The sequence below is a fragment of the Xenopus laevis genome, chromosome 4L, assembly GCF_017654675.1.
Source record: "Xenopus laevis strain J_2021 chromosome 4L, Xenopus_laevis_v10.1, whole genome shotgun sequence".
Classification (NCBI taxonomy): domain Eukaryota; kingdom Metazoa; phylum Chordata; class Amphibia; order Anura; family Pipidae; genus Xenopus; species Xenopus laevis.
In genome coordinates this window covers 138,894,277-138,912,652 of record NC_054377.1, presented here as the reverse complement: position 1 = coordinate 138,912,652, position 18,376 = coordinate 138,894,277, and the positions used below count along the sequence as shown (strand labels likewise).

The 18,376-nt window shown below is 41.3% G+C and overlaps 1 protein-coding gene across 1 annotated transcript in view; it reads right to left on the bottom strand.

The window, feature by feature from the left end:
• Nucleotides 1-14,355, bottom strand: part of LOC108714695 (tubulin monoglycylase TTLL3) — a 34,237-nt gene extending 19,882 nt beyond the window's left edge. The window contains exons 1-6 of the mRNA XM_018259130.2: nt 14,147-14,355; nt 12,553-12,668; nt 7,072-7,123; nt 5,267-5,371; nt 4,074-4,174; nt 444-624 (exon numbers count right to left, since the gene is read on the bottom strand). Coding sequence (XP_018114619.1) covers nt 444-624; nt 4,074-4,174; nt 5,267-5,371; nt 7,072-7,123; nt 12,553-12,564 — 451 coding nt within the window. The 5' untranslated portion in view covers nt 12,565-12,668; nt 14,147-14,355. The remainder of the gene's footprint in view (nt 1-443; nt 625-4,073; nt 4,175-5,266; nt 5,372-7,071; nt 7,124-12,552; nt 12,669-14,146) is intronic.
• Nucleotides 14,356-18,376: the final 4,021 nt, after the last annotated feature.

Genomic DNA, 18,376 nt, shown 5'->3' with positions numbered 1-18,376 from the left:
TCAGCACCCAGTATTCTACTGAATCCAAGAATTATGTATTCGTTTTAATCCAAAATATACCAACCTCTAAATTTTCTCTTGGGAATTATTAACCTATATATTATCAGTGCGCCCAGTTATATTTGTATAAATTCAGGTTTTTTCTTTGTAAAAAAAAAAATCTCTTCAAGACAGCATTACAGAAGTAACTAGCATGAATGTAGCCAAAATGTCCAGCTTTTTGTACTGAGATTACTCTCTTGGCTATCATCTAAGCACAAAAATAAAACAAAAAAAAAATATACTCCAAGATTCAGCATAATCAAGATCTCTTGAAAGAGATTAAAACGATGCATTTTCACTGATGATAGAAGATGTAGTTACAGTATATACAGTATATTGAATTTAATTCATGCTGTGATGTCTGTAACTCCTCTATACATGATCATTTCCAGCTTAATTACCATCATCATCATCGTTGCTGCTCCCATCTCCATCATCGTCCTCCATATCTTCATCGGAGGCCTTTTCCTTTTTCCGTTCAGCCTTGCCGCTCTTGGGGAACTTCTTCTCCACCCACCCTCTGCTCCGCAAGCAGCTCCGGATCACAGGGTAAGGGCCATGGATAGCGAAGATTTTTTTTTGCTGGAGGGAGAGTCACAGATAGAGAGACTGAATCTGAATATTCCCAAAGAGGCACAGACTTACAGCTTCCATGGGGCTTTTTGTATTTGTGTTGGGTTTGAGGAACTTCTATATTAGTAGTAAGTACAGATCCTCTTGTGGCCTATGCCCACCAGAATTACTTAACTATGTCGGAATGACACACATGTTAGTGTATGGACAATGGGCAGGAGGGGGACCCTTGCATGTCTCCCCCTGCCTTAATACAGCACTGCAGAACATTTTGGAGGGCAGAGACCGGAGATATTTCATTTATGCACAGGGCAGGGAACATAGTGACTACATCAGGCCCATACTGTCAACGTGTGGATTCTGGCAAATGGCAGAGGGGCTGCTGTAAGATGCAATAGACAGTAACAATTATTTGGGCTGGTGAGGGCTCTGTGTACTTGAAATCCCAGAGCCTATTTTGAATCCCAGTCCTAACTTGCCACATATGCTAAATGACCCCTATAATGTTCACTTGGGCGCAGATTTACATAGGGTCGAATATCGAGGGTTAATTAACCATCGATATTCGACTGCCGAAGGTAAATACTTCGAATATAGAAGTCGAAGGATTTACCGCAATTAGTTAGATCGAACGGTCGAACGAAAAATCGTTCGATTGAACGATTAAATCCTTTGAATCGAACGATTAGAAGGATTTTAATCAATCGATCGAATGATTTTTCTACGACCAAAAAAAAACGTAGAAAGCCTATGGGAACCTTCCCCATAGCTAACATTGAGGTTCGGTAGGTTTTAGGTGGCGAAGTAGGGGGTCGAAGTTTTTTTTAAAGAGACAGTACTTAGACTATTGAATGGTCGAATATTCTAACGATTTTTAGTTCGAACCGTTCGATTCAAAGTCGAAGGTTGAAGTAGCCAATTCGATGGTCGAAGTAGCCAAAAAAAACGTTCGAAATTTGAAGTTTTTATTATTCTATTCCTTCACTTGAGCTAAGTAAATGGGCCCCTCAGTGTGTAATTTTCACAAAATTAGCACCATTTTTTTTTAGAAAGCCTGGTATTTGTTGTTGAAAACACATGTTTCCAATTGGGATTTTGGGAGCAGTCAATGGATATGTATAACATAAGGCTCCACTGAAAACAACAGACTTTTCATTAGCAACAGCCGGCTGAACACAGCTGAGCTGACAGCAAACTTACTGCAAAAACAAAAAAAGAAAACCAGAGCTTCTGCTTTAAAGAAAATATTTTTACACCTGGTATGTCAAGTCAAATGAATCATTCTCATATTATTTGGTGTTACTTAAAGATTTATGGGTACTACTGATAAATAAACAGACTCTGACTATAACATTGCTTTGTGCTTGTTCTATATTATTATTTGATGTAATTGGTTCCTGCTAAAAGCCTTTTAGCGCCAGTAACTTATTGTACTGCCTTTAGCTGAAATATTAATGACCTGCAACCAGACCCTTCCTGTAATTAGTGATCAGTCACGCACAGTGTCGGACTAGCCCACAGGATACCAGGAAAACTCCCGGTGGGCCCAGGTGTCAGTGGACCCTCAGGCTGCTAAACATTTGGCCTATTTCATGGCCATTCCCTGTTTCTATGAGAACAAAGAGGCTAAATAGATGGAATAATAGATTATAGTATGTAAGGAAAAGAGACTAGGAGAATAGAGGTTGAGTGAGGAGAGGAAGAATAATAGTACTGAGAGTGGGCCCCTGGTCTAAGGCATACCTCCCAACATTTTGGAAATATAAAGAGGGACAAAAAGATTTGACACGCAGAGTGAGGCGAAATGTATTTGACCACGCCGTTTTGTGGCCACACCCCCTAATTACAATGTTCATTTTATAAAATTTGTTAATGAAGGTGAATTCCCTTTAAGCTGCACAGTTTCCCCAAGAGACCTGTTTGTCTTAAATTGATACAATTGTTTCTTTGCTTATCTTAAATTGTATCAAATGCATCCAAGTGCACATGCCACGTATTCTGGGCTCTCTGCTAAAGGCCAATTCAGTTAGAAACTTTGTATCTTTTTTTCTGGCTGTTTGGTGCAGAAGATCAAAGAGAAAGCAGAGACATTTCAGTAACAATCCGGTATAAGGTGGGCCCCTGGTGTCCCAGTCCAACACTGGTCACGCACATCAGGAACTGTGCTCATTCCTTTAAATGGAGACAGCTCCTAACACATTGCTGACTGGTTGCTATGGGTTACTAGACAAGTAGCAGAATTAAAGTGATACTAAAAAACTACTCATCAAAATAGAAACATAGGACATTAAGGGGCAGATTTATCAAAGGTCGAAGTGAATTTTCGAAGTAAAAAACTTCGAATCTCGAAGTAATTTTTGGGTACTTCGACCATCAAATAGTCCAACTTTGATTCGAAGTTGAAAGTTGGAGTTTGAGAGATTTTTGGGGGAAAACTTCAAATCGAAGTAGATTGAAGGCGATATTCCTTCGATCGCACGATTCGAATACGGACCACTTCGACCCCCAAAAAGCTTCGACCTCTATTCGGTTGGTCTTTTTGAATTCGAAGTTCGAAGTTTTTTTTACTTCAGACTTCGACCCTTGATAAATCTGCCCTTAGAAGTTACCTATAGGTCATGTTGATAGTTGTTTTTGCTGAAAGTTATGCTCTTTTGTTAAACCTGACTGTTTTGCCAACCTGATTGTCCCTTCTCAGCCTGTCCGTCAGAGTTTCTAATGTTAATGCACTACTGCTGCACAAATATGGCAGCCCCCTCATAGAGGAAACATGGGGGGGGGTCAGATAAGTAATGTAAAAGCATCAGTCAAATATTTTATGGGATAATTATAAATAGCATGCAAAGACAATGATAAATGTGAAAAAAGGTTTGCTTTCTGTTTTCAGTATCTCTTTAAGACCATGTGTTACACTACTCTCTAGAATTAGGTTTTTTTTGGAGCTCTTGATTTATACAGTAATTGCTCTTTCAGCCATGTTGGGTTTGTGGTCCAGTGTTTCTGCCAGTCAGTGGCATGCAATCCAAACCTCATCTTGACCAACAATTAGGCAAGGCCTCCATTAAATGCTTTGGAATGCCCCCTTGAGGGAGGAAATTTCTGGTTTAAATGGAAGCTGACTTCATGGTCAAGACATGTCTGATGCTTTTGTACAAATTACGAAATATGGAAAGGAGTGGTTTAAATCACTGGTATAAGGCCCAGGGCAATGGTTCCAGAGCTCCTCTGGAACCATATGCCGCTGGTGATGGGATATTGGAAGCCCTAGTTAAACGACAGATGAGAGCCACACGTAATGCCCAAGACACAAATACTTTGTGCTGTCAGTGATATTTTTTGGGCAATGGGACCCATTTCAGTTTAGGTGAATATCTTGAGCTACAATAATGATATAATTATATGTTCCTTATACATATTTAACTGTTTCAGAATTGTACAATCTGGGGTTTGTAACACACCTTAATTGCTTTCTCCACAAGGGCTTTGGAATGTTTCAGGCGATCTGGGTTGACTGCTGTATGATGGGTGATTTTCCGTGCATGGCGTTCAGTAGTAGAAACTGAGAAATTACAGAAAATATTGTAGTTTCATTATAGCCAAATAGACTACATAATAACATCTATGCCATAAAGAACAATGGTTCTGAGTAGCTCCAATGTGATACTGCCTATAAGAACACCAGCCCTGACTCTAGAACCTTAAACAGGAAAAAATAAAGCTGGGCTCTAAAGTTATAAAGTTGCAACTACATACATCAGCTTATGAATCTGTTATTGTACCATACATGTACAGGGATATGTAGGGGCACATTTACTAAGGATTGAATATCGAGGGTTAATAAACCCTTGAAGTCAAATCCTACGAATTTGAATATTGGATTCGAAGGATTTACCGCAAATCCTACGATCGAAGGAAAAATCATTCGATCGAACGATTCGAAGGATTTTAAACGATCGATCAAAGGATTTTCCTTCGATCAAAAAAAACGTAGAAAACTGATGGGGAAGGTCCCCATAGGCTAACATTGTAGCTCGGTAGATTTAAAGTGGCAAAGTATGTAGTCAAAGTTTTTTTTAAAGAGACAGTACTTTGACTATCGAATGGTCGAATAGTCGAACGATTTTTAGTTTGAATTGTAGCTCGGTAGATTTAAAGTGGTGAAGTATGTAGTCAAAGTTTTTTTAAAAGAGACAGTACTTCGACTATCGAATGTCGAAGGTCGTAGTAGCCTATTCGATGGTCGAAGTACCCATTTGCTTTGCTAAACTTTAAAGTGGGGAGCCCCAGACTTTTTTTTTTTTTCCCTTTGAGCAACATTCAGATGTAAAAAGAGTTGGGGAGCAATACAAGCATCAAAAAGGTTCCAGGGGTGCCAAATAAGGACTGTGATTGGCTATTTGGTAGAATGTGGACTGGCAGCCTACAGGAGACTCTGTTTGACAGTACATCTGGTTTTTATACAACCAAAACTTGTCTCCAAGTCTGGAATTCAAAAATAAGCACCTGCTTTGAGGCCACTGGGAACAAAATCCAAGGGGTTGGAGAGCAACATATTTCTCACGAGCTACTGGTTGGGGATCACTGATTTAAAGGCAGACTTAACTACTTTCCAGGAACAACAACGTCTTGACATGGATCTTTGTCTCCCTACCATTGATATTTGACTTCTCAGCAGTTGGACGAATATTCTTTTTGCTATTCAAATGAGGTGTTGCATCTTGTACTGTCAAATGATCCGTAGGCTTACAGGCTTCTTCTGTAGAGTAAAAGGACGATGACATGAGACTTTTATCAAACTGCATTGACAAAATAATGACATGCTTTAGGGCAATGACACACAAGGAGATTTGTTGCAGAGGGATAGCTGCGCTACCCACGGGTGACTAATTTCCAAAAATTGATTTACCATTAACTTACCTTTCAATCGCTGCATGTAAAACACATAGGGGCATATTTATCAAGGGTCGAAGTCCGAAGTAAAAAAAAGTTGAACTTCGAATTCAAAAAGACCAACCAAATAGAGGCCGAAGGTTCTTGGGGGTCGAAGTGGTCAGTATTTGGCCTACTTCGAATCGTACGATCGAAGGAATAACGCCTTCGATCAACTTTGATTCAAATTTTTTCCCCAAAAAATCTTCTCTCTCTCAAACTCCACCAATCGCCTCCATATAGGTTCTAGGAGGTCCCCCATAGGCTAAAACAGCACTTCGGCAGCTTTTAAGTGGCGAATGGTCGAAGTTTTAAAGTCGAAGTTCCAGAACCCACCAGCACTCCCTGGCCTCTCCGGTATAAGCTGGCCCGGTGCACAGTTGAAAGGGATCTGCAACCCTTAATAAAACACGTTAGCAAGAAGAAAACCGGAACTCAGAGCTCAATGCATGCGGGCAAAGCCCTGCGTGTTTATTGCAACGTTACGTTTCGGGGGCGTGCCCCTTGGTCTGATGAAGGGGCACAAAACGTAACGTTGCAATAAACACGCAGGGCTTTGCCCGCATGCATTGAGCTCTGAGTGACGGTTTTCTTCTTGCTAACAAAGTTTTAAAGAGACAGTACATGATAAATTTCGATATTCGAATTTCGAAGTTTTTTTCAGCTTCGAATCAAAGTTGGACTATTCCCTAGTCGAAGTACACAAAAAATAGCTCGAAATTCGAAACCTCGACCTTTGATAAATCTGCCCCATAGTATACAGTGATCTCGCTTAATGATGGAAAAATATGGAAGCCAATTAAACGGGTGGTTCACCTTTGACTTAAATTTTAGTACATTGAATGGCCAGTTCTGAGCAACTTTTCTATTGGCCTTCATGTTTTCTTTTTTTAGTTTTTTTAATTATTTGCCTTCTTCTTTTGACTCTTTCCAGCTTTCAATGGGGGTCACTGATGTTCTATAGAGCTAAAAATCAATTTTTATTGCTAATTTTTATTATACATCTTTCTATTCAGGCCTCTCCTATTCTTATTCCAGTCTCTTATTCAAATCAATACATGGTTGCTAGGGGAATTTGGATCCTACCAACTAGATTGCTGAACTTGCAAACTGGAGAGCTGCTGAATAAAAAAGCTTAATAACTCAAAAACCACAAATAATAAAAAAACGAAAACCAATTGCACATTGTCTCAGTCAGTCACTGACATTCAAGCTTAGGAACTTTTGGGGGCCAGTCTCGATCATTATGTCTTCTAGGTCAACAATAAGAAATAGTCTAGTTTCCCTTCTGAATGTACCTAAAAACAAACAAATGTATACAACTTCTAGCTATGCAAGGGTCATTTATAGTTAAAGGGCTGCTAAAGGTGGGAGCTTAAAATGCAGGTATGTCAGATGCCCTAACAAAAAATTGAGCCTTGTGAACCTATCTGCTACATTTTTAATGCTTACTACCCCTGCATTAGAGATTTATTGACTTGGGCAATGATTATATTATAACAGTTTACTGCCCAAATCAAGACTTACCCTGAGTCTCCTCATCAACATTTGCATCAGCCGCTTCAGTTGCAATTTCTGCCTGTGGGATTAAATAAAAACTTGATATTATGAGACAGCTATCACCTACAGCTTCATTTGCAGTTATTTAAATTAGCGTATCGATGCAACTTTATAAAAACTCTTTAGTAATAAAAAGTGTAAGAGCAGTAAGGGGTACATAAAGTGTAACAAACTTTTGTTTATAGTCCACGAGGGCCCAAAAGGTAAATTGCAAAATACCAGTAGATCAAGGTTAATCAAGGTTGCTACCTATTAATAATGTTGGCATCAAATATAATTTTTACCAGCCACATGACAGCCCTAACAGCAGAAAAAAACATGGTGAACTGGCACTCAAAGGAATCCACAGGGCCACAAAAAAATTGAAGTAAAAAACTATATTTATTAGTAGAAATTAAAAATGACACATCTCCATAGGCCCTACGCGTTCCATACCCTAAGGGCACTTAGTCATGGGCTCTTCTAATAGGCACGAGTCATGTGCCCTTAAGGTATGAAACACATAGGGCCCATGAAGTTGTGTTATTTTTAATTTCTGCTAATAAATATAGTTTTTTACTTCAATTTTTTTGTGGCCCTGTGGATTCCTTTCAGTGCCGATTCGTCCTGTTTTCTTTTGTTTGTACATATTGGTTTGCCGCTCCCTGAAGCTGAGGGTCTGGGGCTGGAGCAGCCAGACCACTGGATGGAGTTGGTGAGCTATTTATATTGATATTCTGGAGCTTTTTATCTTTCTTTTCCAGCCCTAACAGCAGCCCGGCACTTCTACACTACCTCTGCACTGAGATGCTGTATAAAACCCTATACAGAACACGGTAGCACACCACATGTAACCTTAGCTCAATTAAAGGATGCACCATTGACAGCTACTCAATGCACTGTTGACAGCTACTCACTGTACAATGTACATAATCCCTCGGCCAATTCTCCAATATCACTGCACATACAGTATAGAGTTCCCATAGTTTATGCAGTAAATGTTTATGTTGAGCCCATGACTAAGTGCCTGTAGGGCATGAAACGCGTAAGGCCCATGGAGATACGTAAATTTAAAATTTTACAAATAAATATTGTTCTTGTGTTGGCCTGTGGATTCCTTTATGTGCTGGGTAGTCCCATTTGCTTTGTTTGCCTTGTTTTGGATTGTTGCTCCCTGAAGCGGAGGGTCTGGGGCTGGTCCATCTGGACCATTTGTTACACTCTTTGATTTATCGACATTGGCACTCTGTAGCACCTTTACCTCCTTCCATTCTTATATTGCACTGTATCCAAGCCTTCTAACCATCAATCCATCATCTACCTCCTCACCCTGGTCCAAACGGTCAAACCAAGTAAACAGCCATGATAGTATTCTCATGTGACCTCATAATTATTAGAATCATTTTCCCGCATTGTAAAAAAAGACTTATCGTGTACAGTCTTTGAATCCTGAAATTAGGTCAGCTTTCCTCCAAGTCATTAGCATTTACCAGACAAGAGGGAGCCTTACATTAAAAATACTAACAAGGCTAAAATGAACAGTTCTATGAACCAATTAATGAACATCCCCGGGACATAGAGCTTGGTTGATATTAATCTTGTCATTGGAAAAATTGTATTGGCTGGTACAAGACCAAACAAAGAGTAGCCTTACACGTTTCGTGCACTTAATCTAATGACATGTTCCAATTCTTTCATGTATTTTTGAGAAGTTCTACTTGTTTGATTTATTCACCTATTTTTGGAAATGTTTGCTTTAAATTTGCAGTGATATTGCCTCATATTTAAGAAACCAGATCTTGCATATCGTGCAAGTACAAGCCTGCACTGTGCTCCAAGAGCAAAACAACAGCATCAAAATGTGGAAATCCTCTATTGCACACATTTCTTATACTGTGCCTTTTAGACCTTTTCTGCCTATTTTCCTGAAAAGGTAAAAAATGGAAACCCTATGGCACAACTAGATATCAGTCAATTCTACTCAATACACTGACGTGTCTTTTCAAGAGGAAAGTATAAGTGACTGCAACTTACTTAAAATGAAATATTGGCATTCAGTGTTGTAACTATAGAGGAAGCAGAACCCAACAGCCACATGTGGGACCCGGACTCAGGCCTGGACTTACATACCGGGTGCCCCTAGGCCCGTTATTGTTCGTCATCCCTGTCCCATCCCTTTTATTCGCTCAAATTTTCATCGGGACCAGAGCGCACAGTAAAATATAAAAAACAATCATATCTCCAGTGCATCCCCAGTGTTTCTGAACCAATGTGGGTGTGTTAAATCCTGCTGCTTTAGGCCCGGGCCTTGGTTGCCTCTCCACAAATCCAGGCCTGCTGGGACTGCGGGGGTCTACTTCCTCTATAACCATATAGTCACCCTTCTGCCCGCTTTAATTTCTAAGAACAAGCAGACAGGGAGCAATATACGCTGGCTAGTGGGTGGTCCGGTAAAAGCTGCCGTGTAAGAGATATTGAGCGAGCAGGTAGCATTGTAATGAGAGCTGGGCCCCTCCAAAAATATTTTTTCAGAGGGGCCAGACGCCATTCTCTAGTTGGTGTCAGCTGATGAGTCTGTTGACTCTGGTTGCTTAGAGGACTTACACCTGCAGGCTGTGCAAGGCTAATGAGCCGGGACTGAGACTGAACGGTTTGCTGCCCGTGCCATTTCCAGCTCAATGGATATGGATATGTCAAACACTGGGAATTGGTATAAGGATATGAAATTGCTTGGCAGTTATAATACATGGCTGGAGCCGATTGCATCGATTCTAGCTGGGAATATCAGTGATATTCGGGATCTTGTTCAGTTGTGTAACAAGAGACAGCACTGCCCCCTAAAATAATTTTTACCCCACCCCACAGCCCCCTCCCACTGCATGCTTGTGCAGGCGATTGGGGATTTTAATACTATAGAGCAGTGATCCCCAACCAGTGGCTCATGAGTAACATATTGCTCTACAACCCCTTGGATGTTACTCCCAGTGGCCTCAAAGCCATGGCTTGGTGGCAAGTTTTGGTTGTATAAAAACCAGGTGCACTGCCACAAAGAGTCTCAGTTTAGGCTGACAATCCACATAGGGGCTATCAAATGGCCAATCACAGCACTTATTTGGCACCCCGAGAACATTTTTCACGCTTGTGTTGCTCTCCAACTCCTTTTACTTCTGAATGTTGATCATGGGTTTAAAAGGTTGGGGATCCCTGCTATATAGGAAGCAGACCCCACAGATTGGGCCCCCCTGCAACTAGGGATTCTATTTCCTCTATAGTTACACCACTGGGCTGGTTCACTGTCCCTTTCACTATCGATTCACACACTCTGCTAAATGTCAGTATTCCTGGACCTTATGGTTTAACACACTATTAAAGCCCCAATGCACGAGCAGATATAAGCTGCCGACAAATTTGGAGATAACTATCTGGAAAAATTTCCAGAGATGTCAATCAAACAGCAATTAGATTTAAACAGGCACCTACAAGTTTGAAAACAAAAGCAAAGATCTGATTGGTTGCTATGGGTAATATCTCCAGAAATCTCTCCAGATAGTTATCTCCAATGTTGGTAAACATGCCCCTAAGCCGGCATCTTATTGCCCAATGTATGGGGCCCTCAGACCGGCTTCCCTGATCGATATCTGGCTAAAAGTCGGACAGTTGCTGATTGGGCAGATTAAAAAATCTTGTTGTATCGAGGACCGCATTGGTTGATTCCGTCCTCGATCCGACCACCTGTATTCTTCACATTGTGATCTGATCATTGGGCCCTAGAGCCTACCATCCGATCAGCCCAATATCATACCTCCCAACAAAATAGCAATAGAAAGAAGGACACAAAGATTGCGCAATGAAATGTTTTCACCATGCACATTTTTGGCCACACCATGTTCATTAAGCAGGTTATGAAAGTTTGAACAGATTTCTGTGTTTTTTATGTGTTATGAAAGTTTTACTTATGAAGGTGAATTGCCCTTTAAGCTGCAGTTTCCTGCTTATCTTAAATTGTCACAAAAGTATCTAAGTGCACCTGCCACCTATTCTTGGCTCTCTGCCAAAAGCCAATTAAAGTTTAAAAACTTTGTATCTTTTTCTGCCTGTTCGGTGCAGGAGATTGAAAATAAAGTTGGGATATTTCAGTAGCAATTGGTAGGGCTGGATTTGTCTTTCCGGTGCCCCTAGGCTGGTCACGGTGTTTCGGATCTTCACCCCCCCACTTCCCCATGCAGAAGCGCGTGCATGCGCACACTCTTCCCCCTGTCCCTATCTGCATTGAGGTCTTGCGTGCACCAGGTAAGAGACTAGGAAATTTGCCATGCACGCAGTCCTTGATGCTTCGGCAGATGGTGTGGCTGGGCAGCATGACGCCCCTGAAATATTGCCGCCCTAGGCCCGGGCCTTTGTGGCCTCGCCACAAATCTGGGCCTGACATCTGGGACTGCGGGTTGAGCTGTCAAAATCTGGACTGTCCCGTGAAAAACAGGACAGTTGGGAGGAATGCAATATCGCTCACCTCAAGGTGGGCATATCGGGGAGAGATCAGCTCATTTGGCAACGTCTTCAAACGAGCAGATCTCCCAATGTCTGACCAACTTTGCTTTATTACTCCCATTATTACCCCTGCAACCTTTGGGACATATATAAATATACCATCTGTAATTCTGTTCCATCCATTCCTGTAAGAATGTTAAATGTTCATTTTAATGACTATGAAGGTCATGGTATATCTAGTATAAGTAAAAACAACTGGACTTATTATTGAAGACATTTCACTACTCATCCGAGAAGCTTCTTCAGTTCAAATGACTGGTGTGGGCAGAGCCAGGCCAGGCAACTTGGCTGTTCACGGCGCCAGCTGGGAGTGCGCATGCGCGAATCAACGCTAGTGTGCATGCGCAAAGTGACGCTCATGAGCATCAACGTGCGCATGCGTTAATTGATGCTCACGCTTCAACAAGCGCATGGAAACGCGAACTGGCAAGGAGAGAGGGGACTGGACATGCGGTAGACGGCAGGTAAGATACGTGCCTGGCGCCCCCCTAACTTTGCGCCCTAGGCACATGCCTACTCTGCCTACCCCTAGTTCCGGCCCTGGGTGTGGGAAGTTCTCGGCATTGGTAATCCTATCACAGTAACTACACAGAATCAACACCTCTGTGAATTTCAGATGTCACCTCTCTGAGGAGTTACAATGTGCCGTTGTGATTGGTGGAGGAGTCTGTATGCCGAGAACTTCCCACACCAATCATTTGAACTGAAGAAGCTGCTCGGATGAGTACTGAAACGTTTTCAATAATTAATCAGCAAGTCCAGTTGTTTTAGAATTACTTATATTACATATGTTCATTTTAATATGCATTAGCAGCTGAGCACTGGGTGGAGTTTACACCATCTAGCTAGTAATCTACAAGACTATTCTGCATTTAAAATAACACACCAATCTGTTTTGTGCTGATAGTACTTTTTTTTTACCTGTGTAACCATAGTAACAGCTGCAATATGGCGGTTATTGCTGGTTATCCTGATACTTTAGAGGGGCACTTCCATGGTTTGTATGTGTTCTGAAGCTGACACCAAAGCAGTTTTTACTGAGGGTGAGAGAAGAAGTTCAGTTACAAGCTGAATAGCTTTCATAAAACTATTGCCTATTCTCAATGGGACATGGGGTGTATATTAATAACCATAAAGCCTGCATATCTATGCCACAGAAACATACACAGAGCTGTCTTTAAAGAGATTGTTCACCATTGATATAACTTTTAGTAAGGTGTAGAGAGTGGTATTCTGAGACAATTTGCAATTGGTTTTCATTTTTTATTATTTATCATTTCTACTCAACTTTTCAATTGGTCTTCATTATTTATTTATTTTTTATAAATTTAGAATTATTTATCTTATTCTTCTGACTCTTTCCAACTTTCAAATGGTGGAGGGGTCACTGACCCCGTCTTCAAAACAAATACTCTGCAAGGCTACACGTTTATTGTTACTGCTACTGTTTATTACTCATCTTTCTATCCAGGCCTCTCCTATACGTATTCTGTTTTTTTTATTCAAATCAGTGCATGGTTGCTATGGTAATTTGGACCCTAGGAACCCGACTGCTGAACTTGCAAACTGGAGAGCTGCTGAATAAAAAGCTGAATAAATCAAAAGCCACAAATAATATAATAACAAAAATATAAAAAGATTATCACTCTTTATATCATACTTAAAGTTAACTCAAAGGTGAACACCCCCTTTAAATCCAGTGCAAGGGGTAGAGTGCAGATAGCACCTACCTATGGAATCAGAGTGGGTGCTCCTTCTATGGACCCTTACAGGGGCAATGTTACAACCTTTATCGCTCAAGTGATAGTATCTGTTCACTAAATAAATCTGAAGCCCAAATGCAATATTTCAAAATGTTGAATGCAAGTGACATAAATAAATATTCACAAGTCGCACATTAAGGAGTGTTGGTGAATTAAACATATACAGGTATGGGATCCTTTATCCGGAAACCCATTATCCAGAAAGCTCGGAATTACATAAAGGCCATCTCCCATAGACTCAATTTTATCCAAATAATCCAAATTTTTAATAATGATTTGTTTTTTCTCTGTAAAACAGTAGCTTGTACTTGATCCAAACTAAGATATGATTAATCCTTATTGGAAGCAAAAGCAGCCTATTGGGTTTATTTTATGTTTACATGATTTTCTAGTAGACTTAAGGTATGAAGATCCAAATTACAGGAAAGATCCATTATCTGGAAAGCCCCAGGTCCAGAGCATTCTGGATAATACGTTTCATACCTGTACTGTATATATAGTAGAACCCACATTTTATGTTTTTTTTGGGTCCATATGGTGTAAAATCTGAGAAAATACATTATACATTGCATTACAAAATGCAGTAAAAGTTAAAATCAGGGTATGTAGAATTGAAGTTTCACTGTATACATATATATTATTTTAAGCAATGTTTGTTCTCCCCACTATGCCTCTGTAATAATAGTATAATTATAGGCATCCCTGGTCACATGTGACTGGCACATTAATATGAGGATGAATAGGGATCTTACCCTGTATGAATTGCAGCCCAGCTCAGGACCATGACAGTCAGGATAGGAGGTGGCCCTGGTCCACTGCTTGCACAGGCTTGGCACGGCTAGTAAAGTGATATGATAAGTGACCCTGCCCTCCCCTGACCACTAATCATCTAAAGGCCACTTGCTTGTCACCCGTACTCTCTGCAGCATCCCTCCCCCTTCTGTTTGCAGTCGGCATGGTGACAGTTTCCAGGGCAGCAAATGCAAAGCTATGGCACAGCAAGGGTGGCAGGTTCACACCCGCTTATTGGTCACATCGAGTTCAGCTACCTTGCCTTTAGGGCATGACACTCGAGAGTTGCCTTGCTGTGAAAAAAAAAAAAAATACACTGGAGCACAAATTCAGAGATTAAAAGGTTGTTCACCTTTGAGTTAACGTTAACGTATGATGTAGAACAGTGATCCCCAACCAGTAGCTCGCGAGCAACATGTTGCTCCCCAACCCCTTGGATGTTGCTCTCAGTGGCCTCAAAGCAGGTGCTTATTTTTTAATTCCTGGCTTGGAGGCAAGTTTTGGTTGCATGAAAACCAGATGTACTGCCAACCAGAACCTCCTGTAGGCTGCCAGTCCACATAGGGGCTACCAATAGCCAATCACAGCCCTTATTTGGCACCACCCAGGAACATTTTTCATGCTTGTGTTGCTCCCCAACACTTTTTACATCTGAATGTTGCTCACGAGTGAAAAAGGTTGGGGACCCCTGATGTAGAGAGTGATATTCTGAGACAATTTGCAGTTGGTTTTCATTTTTTATTATTCGTGGTTTCTGAGTTATTTAGCTTTTTATTCAACAGCTCTCCAGTTTGCAATTTCAGCAATCTGGTTGCTAGGGTCCAAATTCCCCTAGCAACCATGCATTGATTTGAATAAGAGACTGGAATATGAATAGGAGAGGCCTGAAAAGATAGTAATAGAAAGTAGCAATAACAATACATGTGTAGCCTTACAGAGCATTTGTTTTGTAAAGGGGGTCAGTGACCCTCATTTGAAAGCTGGAAAGAGTCAGAAGAAGAAGGCAAATAATTTAAAAATTCTAAAAAATAAATAATGAAGACTAATTGAAAAGTTGCTTAGAATTGGCCATTCAATAACATACTAAAAGTTAACGTAAAGGTGAACCACCCCTTTAAAGGAACAGCCCCCACAAATGGCTCCACAGGAATAAATGAAAGCATTGTACTATCTCTGGTACAGTTCCCTAAGTACCCTAGGGTAGAGCTGCCCTGCAGGCAAAAAGTGGAACATGTCTAGGGCACAAAGTTGGGGGCAGGACCAGACCTGAACCGCGGTGGTGCTCCCCCAGGCCGCGTGCGTAAATTAAACTTACCTTCAGTGTGTCGGGGAGGGAAATCAGCGGCCTGGGGAGCAGTGGGGGTGTGGCTGTGGTGGGCCCGGCACCCACTAGTCTGACCCTGGTTGGGGGTGCTAAAACCATAGGCCCTGCAAATTAGGATTTTACAGGCAAGTGGCAGGGGTGAAAGTTGCCAGTGGAAGGAGTGGGAGAGGTGGGAGTGTTGTGGAGTAGGGATCGGCTGCAAGTGGAGAGGTAGTGAGTTAAAGCGTGAAGGACGGGGGTAGGGTTGCCACCTGGCCTGGCCGGTAAAAATGATGGTTGATCCCAATGTTATTAACAGGGAAAAAGGTGACAACCCTAGATGGGGCAGATGAAAGCCTAGTGCACCTTGAGGTTTTGGTCCAGCTCTGGCATTGGGTTTCCATAGGCAGAGGAAGCAGGTGGCAATAGCCCCTGCAAGTAGTTATTACTCACCCTAACTGGCCTTTAGACTGAGCCCAGCCACTTTACTAATTTTAGATTTTATCTTTTATACCAAGAACTTCATACTTCCCTTGCCTCACAATGGCACTGGTAGCTCAGGTTGGTTGGTAGCCAGGTCTAAAGAAGGTTTCTTGCTTTATTTACCTATCCATCAGACCAAACATGAATTTTGCTGATTTCCAGTTATTTTGCAATTAAATTAAAGTTCCTTAATATACTGTATATCTAAGGTTGTCCAACAGAAGTAAAGGGAGCCTCCTAGTGGATACCTATGGGTAATGGCAGCTGAATGACTACTAGCTTTCTGGCCTATTCTGCTTTTCAGCAGAAGTCATATGGGCTCTTTAATAAATAGGCAGGCACACACACACTGGAGAGGACAGAAGCACATAATCGCACTCCTTGTAATCCTCCTGCTTGTTATGCACTTGTATTATAAGTATTCTACTTCTTTCTTTACCTGAGTTTTGTAAACCCTGCTCCCAGCTCAGCCTGACTTTCATATTGGGAATAAGCACAATTTAGCCTCTCAAGATGCTTTTGACATTGTCACTGCAGACAGACAACATGAGCTTATTCCCATACTTTACTCATCTTGTTATCACTTATACCAGTGGGTCCCAGGGCAGTGGCCAAGGTGCCCAGCTTGAAGGATAATTTGGATGGATAATGTCTACTTTCTCTCCTAGATACTTCTAGCCTAGAGGCTCACATTACAGGTCGTAGCCAGTGGCATAACTAGATGTTACTGGGCCCCACGGCAAATTAATTTTAGGGCCCCCAACATATCTAGAAGTTCTCCATATAACCAGTATATATTTATAATGTCCATTAATTAGGGCCACATGGGGCCCCTAGATCTCCCTTGGGTCCCCCTGCAGCCATAGGGTCTGCTTCTTCTGTAATTAAGCCGTAGCTACCCTCCAGCTAGGGTTGCGACCTGTTCGGTTTTGACCCAAACAGTTCGGTTTTTGTAAGGCTTGTTCGGGTCTGAACTTTCTGTTCGGTTTTCAGCCTTATGAAACCCGGACAATAATCTGGCCAATACATGAAAAGCATTTAAATACTAAGATACTTGCCTCAACATGGCTTAGTTCCTATCAAGTACAGTTCATTTCTTATTATTACAGATACAAAAAAATAAAGCAATAAAAAATAAGAATGTTTTTTTTTCTAAATTAGCATTGCTGTATTTCAGAGCTTTCTGGATAACTGATTTCTGTATAATAGACCTCATAACGGTAATTGAAGGATCGGGTTTAATCATCAAGCAGAATATAGCGAGAGATAGGGTTGCCACCTGTGTGGTTTTGAACTGGGCATCAGCACTTTAAAACATTGAGAATACTGGATAGAAATCCAGCCAGTTGCAATAACATTGCCCTGGTGTCATAACTCCGCCAACATCATTGTGCCCACCTCTGATGTCATCATGCCTGTTCCTACATCACTGCCCTACCCTCAATGTTATCTGCCCCGCCCCCTGTGTTCGGGTTTAGCCATCAGCAAAGGTGGCAAGCCTACCTCCAGCAGAGTGAAAGTCAAAAGCCCACCTGCTACTGCTGATAATGTTTTTAAATGAGTATCATGTGTGAAACACACTGGGTGGTTACAAGCAACAAGCAAGGTTTATCTGGCTTCATGGCAAAAACACCCTGTGACATCCACTTAGGGTTGCCAACTGGCCGGTATTTTACTGGTCTGGTTAGTAAAAATGATTGCAGTCATACCTCCCAACTGTCCCTTTTTTGGAGGGACAGTCCCTCTTTTGACAGCTCAACCCGCAGTCCCTCATTTGTACTGGAAAGTCCCTCTTTTATCTGCACTGAACAGCCAGAAAAAGAAACAAGGTTTCTCACTTAATTGGCTTTTAGCAGAGAGCCCAGAACAGCTAACAGGTGCAAATAAGATACTTTGTAACAATTTTGAAACAAAAAACACAGTTTAGATAAGGAGAAATATTTTCAAACTTTCATAACCTGTCAAATTTTGTAAAACATGGTAATTAGGGGGTGTGGTCACATAAAGGGGTGTGGTCAAAAATTTGCTGCGCTACGTGCGGAAAGATTTTATATGTCCCTCTTTTTACTTCCAAAATGTTGGGAGGTATGGATTGCTGATCTCAATGTTATTAATAGGGAAAAATGCTAAATATATAGGAAGGCCTGTATTTTTTTTTCTAGAAAAGGTGGCAACCCTAGTTCTGGCAAATGCCAAAGGGGCTGCTATAAGATGCCATAGAAAGTCAGTATTTAGTGGCCTGGTGGGGACTGTTTGGGCCTCTGTGTACCTGAAATGCCAGGGCCTAGTTTAATTCTCAGTCTGGACCTTCTTTCCAGGTTTTGTTGAGCTGCAACTCCATACCTCCCAACATTTTGGAAGTAAAAAGAGGAACAAAAATTTTTTTTCTGCACGTAGCACAGCA